The sequence below is a fragment of the Sinocyclocheilus anshuiensis genome, unplaced genomic scaffold (genome assembly GCF_001515605.1).
Source record: "Sinocyclocheilus anshuiensis isolate Anshui unplaced genomic scaffold, SAMN03320099.WGS_v1.1 scaffold1101, whole genome shotgun sequence".
In the NCBI taxonomy this organism is placed as follows: domain Eukaryota; kingdom Metazoa; phylum Chordata; class Actinopteri; order Cypriniformes; family Cyprinidae; genus Sinocyclocheilus; species Sinocyclocheilus anshuiensis.
Genome location: NW_015558562.1, coordinates 169,811 through 177,422, shown reverse-complemented (window position 1 = coordinate 177,422; position 7,612 = coordinate 169,811). Strand labels below are relative to the sequence as shown.

At 31.9% G+C, this 7,612-nt stretch overlaps 1 protein-coding gene across 1 annotated transcript in view; it reads right to left on the bottom strand.

Moving 5' to 3' along the window:
- inppl1a (inositol polyphosphate phosphatase-like 1a) overlaps nt 1–7,612 on the bottom strand; it is a 29,170-nt gene that overhangs the window by 13,207 nt on the left and 8,351 nt on the right. Inside the window, 9 exon segments of the mRNA XM_016474980.1 lie at nt 523–627; nt 1,337–1,418; nt 1,594–1,622; nt 2,918–2,999; nt 4,068–4,156; nt 4,933–5,032; nt 6,472–6,610; nt 6,687–6,783; nt 6,888–6,921. Of these exon segments, the coding sequence (XP_016330466.1) occupies nt 523–627; nt 1,337–1,418; nt 1,594–1,622; nt 2,918–2,999; nt 4,068–4,156; nt 4,933–5,032; nt 6,472–6,610; nt 6,687–6,783; nt 6,888–6,921 (757 nt within the window).

Here is a 7,612-nt window from a genome sequence, read left to right as displayed (position 1 = left end):
TTCTAATTTTCACTTCAATTTTTTAAAGGTTTTTCATTTTAGTTTTAGTAATTTTTTCTGTTTTTCTGTTCATACGTATTTATTTTTATTTCTCTCTTCTCTTTTTTCTATTTAACTTTAAGTTCTAAAATTAATAAAACTAAAAACAAAAGCTAATAATAAAAAAATAAACAAGAACAAACAAAAACTAATAACAATGACAAAAGCGCGTAACAAACTGACTAAAACAAACTAAAATAATAAAAAAAAATTTTTTTTTTAAAGACAGTTGCAATATCTTGGTAACAGAAATAAGTTTAAGTTCTACTTTAAGTAATAACAACATCAGTCTCAGTCCACACGGTTTCCTGCTGAGTATTCAGTGTTACACAGAAACAAGGATTTTTCATTTCTCATTTTCTGTAAAGTATGTGGAGCATGTGGAGATCAGATTTCTGCCGGTTATAATGATGAATCTTATCTTATAAAGTCTCTCACATATAAACTTCCTCGTTGGAGGAACTCGATGACTTGGTTTCTTACCCTCCAGACAGGTTGAGTAGAACTCGATGAAGAACTTGGTTCTGCTGGCCGTCTTGACGATGGCTTCGATGTTCTCGAACTCGATGTAGGCCTGTTCAAAATTCACTTTATATATATATATATATATAATTTAAGTTTTTGTTTTATGTTTTTTTCATTCATGGATCAATATTTAATCTATATTTATATCTACATACAACAACACAATATTAATTGTGTGCTATAAAATATATTTAATATTAAACTAAATATTTAAAGAATCAGTATTTAATTATATTAATTTACATGCAACAACACACATTAATAAATATCAATATTTGCATATTTATTTCAATAATATATATTACACATTAAATTACACGTTTAAACTATATATCAAGTTTTTTGATAAAAAAAACCCAGAGGAAGAATATTTTAATTATATTCATGCAATACTATAACAATGCATAGTGATAAGTATCAAATATTTGCATATTTAATATTTAATCACAAATTCTACTACATCATTTTAATATTTTTATAATTATTTCTGTCAACATTATTCATTTTTTGACATGAATAAGTTGGTGAATCAGTTTTGAACTGCATAAATAATTATAAGAAGAAGTATATATGTATATATAAATAAGTATATATTATACTTAAATATATAAATAAATTACAGTTTAACAGAGATTCACACAGAAAACAGCTGTTTTAAATCCTAATAATATATCATAATTTGTACTGTATTTTTGATCAGATAAACAGTTTTGTGAGCAGAAGAGTCATAAATCATGTGGTAATGTGTCTGGTCACCGTTGCGACTGCGTACCGTAAGAGTTGCACACGATGTGCGTCTCCGGATAGGATTTCCAGAGGATTCTGTCGCACCATGAAGGAACATTGGTCCGCATCTGAGAGACGGGAGGAAATTAAAGAATGCCATCAGGACGCTTCACTTCCTTTAGCAAAGGTCAGAAGACAGGAAGTAGCCGCCTCAGGACCGTAAACATATTCACACAGGATTCTTCCTTCATGCACATGAAGAGCAGCTCACCCAAAAATAAAGATTCATGTTAATTTACTCACCTTCAGGCCATCTGACATGTGCTTTTTGTCTTAAGTAGAACCATAAAGAAGATCACCAAGATCATTGGTGATTCATATAATGCAAGTCAATGGGTGCCGGCACTTTGAGAGTCAAAAAAGCACATACAGGCAACACAAAATTAACCCCCATGGCTCCTGATGATATATTGAGGTCTTATGAAGCGAAATTATCAGTCTGTGCAAGAGACACACACACACACACACACACACACACACACAGAGACACACACACACACACACACACACACAAACGCACGCACACACACATATACACGGTCATTAAACAGCGTTTGCATATTCATGAGTGGGTGGGTAAACAAATCAGCCTCCATAACCGTCACAACATTCATCCTACAGTCAGATACTGATACAGGCTGCTATTTGTCTTTTATTTTGAGAGTAAAAGGATCAGCAACAAGTAGTTTAGTTGTTCTTTATACATTTAAATGATAAAATTTTATATAATTTATATAATGTTATATAATAGAATAAAAAAAAAATAGATTTTCACTTGAAAATTTTTTTTGTATATATATATATATATATATATATATAATTTTAAATATACAGTATTTAAGTTAAAAATTAAATTCACTTTATATATATATATATATATAATTTAAGTTTTTGTTTTATGTTTTTTTCATTCATGGATCAATATTTAATCTATATTTATATCTACATACAACAACACAATATTAATTGTGTGCTATAAAATATATTTAATATTAAACTAAATATTTAAAGAATCAGTATTTAATTATATTAATTTACATGCAACAACACACATTAATAAATATCAATATTTGCATATTTATTTCAATAATATATATTACACATTAAATTACACGTTTAAACTATATATCAAGTTTTTTGATAAAAAAAACCCAGAGGAAGAATATTTTAATTATATTCATGCAATACTATAACAATGCATAGTGATAAGTATCAAATATTTGCATATTTAATATTTAATCACAAATTCTACTACATCATTTTAATATTTTTATAATTATTTCTGTCAACATTATTCATTTTTTGACATGAATAAGTTGGTGAATCAGTTTTGAACTGCATAAATAATTATAAGAAGAAGTATATATGTATATATAAATAAGTATATATTATACTTAAATATATAAATAAATTACAGTTTAACAGAGATTCACACAGAAAACAGCTGTTTTAAATCCTAATAATATATCATAATTTGTACTGTATTTTTGATCAGATAAACAGTTTTGTGAGCAGAAGAGTCATAAATCATGTGGTAATGTGTCTGGTCACCGTTGCGACTGCGTACCGTAAGAGTTGCACACGATGTGCGTCTCCGGATAGGATTTCCAGAGGATTCTGTCGCACCATGAAGGAACATTGGTCCGCATCTGAGAGACGGGAGGAAATTAAAGAATGCCATCAGGACGCTTCACTTCCTTTAGCAAAGGTCAGAAGACAGGAAGTAGCCGCCTCAGGACCGTAAACATATTCACACAGGATTCTTCCTTCATGCACATGAAGAGCAGCTCACCCAAAAATAAAGATTCATGTTAATTTACTCACCTTCAGGCCATCTGACATGTGCTTTTTGTCTTAAGTAGAACCATAAAGAAGATCACCAAGATCATTGGTGATTCATATAATGCAAGTCAATGGGTGCCGGCACTTTGAGAGTCAAAAAAGCACATACAGGCAACACAAAATTAACCCCCATGGCTCCTGATGATATATTGAGGTCTTATGAAGCGAAATTATCAGTCTGTGCAAGAAACTGAACATTATTTACAACATTATTACCTGCAATCCAGAGCCTCGGGCAAATGGGAAAATACAGTTCTTTTCTGTGAACCAATTCTTTTGGACAGTTTGATTCACTGAACTGATTCAATTCACTAGTCCATTCACATAATCATGCAATGATTTCATACGCAATTATATTATAAAAGCACCCAATAATGATGTGAAATGTGTATGTTTTACAGTCTAAAGCATATAAAGTGAATAAACAATTCAGTCCAATTTGATGAACTGATTCAAGTGGTTCACTGAAAAGAACCGATTCAAAAAAATGATTCATTCACAAACTGAACCGTTTTCCTGAGGCTCTGGATTGCAGGTAATAATGTTGTAAATAATGTTCAGTTTCTTGCACAGACCAATCGTTTCTCTTCATAAGACCTCAATACATCGTCAGGAGCCACGGGGATTTTGTGTTGCCCGATATGCTGTTGTTCACACCTAAATTGCCGGCAGCCATTGACTTGCACTTTATGAATCACCAAGTAGCACAGATTCAGCTGAAACTCTTCATTACTGTTCTACCGAAGAAAAAAAGTCTCCTACATCATGTAAGGCCTGAGGGTAAGTAAAGTAAAAGCAGATTTAAATTTTTGGATGAACTACTGTTTCAAGACAGTTTTGGTTCAGTCAGTAAATGTGGGCAGTTTCTGACGTACCCCAGTCGCCTTCTGCTTCTGCCAGACATACGTGTCTCGCGAGCCGCGCTCATAACGGTACGTGGGCGGATAGGTGATCTCCTCCTCCACTGGACACACACACATACACACACACAGACACACACACACACACAATGGCTCCTGATGATATATTGAGGTCTTATGAAGCGAAATTATCAGTCTGTGCAAGAAACTGAACATTATTTACAACATTATTACCTGCAATCCAGAGCCTCGGGCAAATGGGAAAATACAGTTCTTTTCTGTGAACCAATTCTTTTGGACAGTTTGATTCACTGAACTGATTCAATTCACTAGTCCATTCACATAATCATGCAATGATTTCATACGCAATTATATTATAAAAGCACCCAATAATGATGTGAAATGTGTATGTTTTACAGTCTAAAGCATATAAAGTGAATAAACAATTCAGTCCAATTTGATGAACTGATTCAAGTGGTTCACTGAAAAGAACCGATTCAAAAAAATGATTCATTCACAAACTGAACCGTTTTCCTGAGGCTCTGGATTGCAGGTAATAATGTTGTAAATAATGTTCTGGATGCTGCACACTGGTGGTGGATGAGGAGATACCCCCTGACAATGTAAAGCGCTTTGAGTGCCTAGAAAAGCGCTATATAAATGTAATGAATTATGATCTTTATGTAACAGGGTTAAAAATGTTACTTTAAATGTTATAACTTTCACCAAAATTACTGTGTTTTTGTTCATTTATTAATTGTTTGGAGACCTCTTGTGGCGATATTAAGTATTTATATTTTATATATATTATTGTTTGTTTGTTTGTTTGTTTATTTATTTATTTATTAGACACACACATACAGACAGAGGTGAGGCGTACCGAAGCGAAGGAAGACCTTGTTCTTCTCTCTCTCCAGATTTAGCTGGTCCACCTTCAACAATGGCTCAAACTCCTTCCTGTTGATGTAGTTGAGGATTTCCTGTGAGAGAGAGCGTGTTCAGACTCACAGCGGTCACTACTGAGTACACTAGAGTACTGCACAGTACACACTGAACAGCACCATATCACTGGAGGTCTTCACAGACTGAAAACCTAGACCTGAGCAGATTTGGGTCTTAAACACTGGCAAGCTCTCAAGGAGCAACATAAAGCTATATAAATGCCTCGTTCATTCAGGCATATAAATGCAGTTGATGCACAACTCATCAATGAAATGAAATTAATCAAACTGATGACTATTAAACCATAACCGTATGTTTTCATGTCAAAAACAATTTGTGAAAACACAGAATCCCACATTTCTGACATGCACAAAAATACAGGCATTATCTGGCAACATGGGATGAAAATGTAGCTAATGTAAATGATTTGAAGGATAACGTTTCAAATAAGGTATAAAGTTGAGTCTAACTTTATTCCGTCTTTCTAGGGTTGGGTTTTTCTTTTCTGTTTTTCAGGCGAGGAGTGATTTGGTTGGGAACACTTTCATCAGAAGTGTCTAGTTTGCATGTGTTTTATGGCGGTTTCCCAGCTAACTAAAACATTTTTTACAGTGTTTTGCTAATGTTCTAAATTAATTCATGAGAACATTATTTCTGAATGTTCTTTGAATGTTAAAAATGTCCATTTAAAAAAAAAATGTTTTAAAGACATTTTATTTTGGTCATGTCAACATTAAGAGAACATTCCATTTGATCATTTTGCAAACTTTATGGGAATGTTACATAATGTCTGAACGTTCTAAAACAAGTAGTAATGTTTAAAAAATGTTACATAAACTCAGGCTTGTTACAGTTAACTGAAAAAATGTTACTATAGATAACTGAAACAAAGTATAAAATCTAAAAAACAATTTCAGCTCAACATTTCTCATTTCCATTAAGTTTACCTTGATGTACTAAATAAACTGAAACTGAAATAAAAATTAAATAAAACTATATAGACATTTAAAAACAAACACTAACACAAAATACAACAAAATTACTTTAACTAAAATTTAAATAAAAGCAGAAATGATAAAAAATAAAATCTCATTCAAATAGTATCTCAGTGATACTAAAATAACACTGGATGAGCTTAAATAAATAAAACATTTTAGAAACAATAAATGCTCCATGAACGATATATAAATAATGTTTTTGTGCTAATGCTTTGAGAACATTATTAAAGACCAGATAACTTTGAATGAACGTTCTATTAGCACATATGCACATTCACAATTCTATCTATGGACATTTTATTACTATTGTTATTTATAACTTATTGTCTATTCTCTTTTATTACCTTAATTATATGTATGTCTGCACTATGTTGTACTTTCTGTAATGGAAGCTCCTAACACCAAGATGAATTTAATTCCTGGCAATAAAGCTCTTTCTGACTCTGATTCTATTAGACAACACCGGCAGAACGGTTCACCTGTATGTCCATGTCCAGACGGTAGTTGAGGTCGCCAAACCAGAAGAGATGTGTGAATCTCAGCGAGATGTCGAAGGAGTTGAGCTGTTTATCGCCCAGCGACAGCTGACGCAGGATGTCCAGATAGTTCTGGTTCCGTCTGCCAGGGGTCAGAGGTCATTAGTGCATCACACATTCACAAACCGTGAGCTGTGAATGTATTACTCCAGTCTCACCTGTGGATTTTCTCATTGCCGGACGTCAGGTGACAGTTCACGAAACCAAACGACGTCCCGTTAAACATGAAAGACACGCCCACTGCTCCTTTGTTTCCTAGGAAACGATAACAAATAAATAATACAACTTAGGTCTGCATGATTTGGGGAAAGAATCAAATTGCTGGTCAATTTTTTGGGAAAAATCGCAATTAATAAAACATTTCAAGTTTGCTATGCTTGTTTGTAGGGCTGCGAAATTTGGCCAAAATTTTGATTATACATCAATAAGGCCATAAAATAATAATAGCAGTAATAATATATTACTTGTTTATTTTATTTAAAAAATACACTATTTATATAATCTACATAAAAACTAAATGAGAAATACTGCTATTGTAATATTTCACTGCAAATTAAAAAATATATATATTTAAGAAAAATAAATCAGGTATAAAATGTTTAAAATACCAGCTTTAAAATGTGGATTTACTGTTAATTTTAACAGTAAAAATTACTTACAGAACAACTCACACTGGACCCTAGATTATTATTATTATTAAATTATATTATTAAATTATAAAAAATGTATTAAATTAATAAAGAAATACATTACTACAGTAATAGTATTATTGTACTGTAAAATAAAAATTATTTAATATTATTTAATAACAAGAGTATTTAATTTACTTTACTTTAATTTTAGGGTCAGGCTTTTTCAAATGTTAAACCACAGAATTTTTATTTTGACGGAAAATCACCGGGAGCCTTAAAACATCTGTTTTGTTAAAAAACGGTTCTCATAACATCTTGATTTTGTTATACAGATTAATCATACAGCCCTAATACAAGCAAATAAATACATGTGCATAAACTAATGAAAAATACAGCAATGAACAGCTGACTGGAAAAGTGGTTGAGTTAGTCTCAGTACTGTGGGTTAGTAG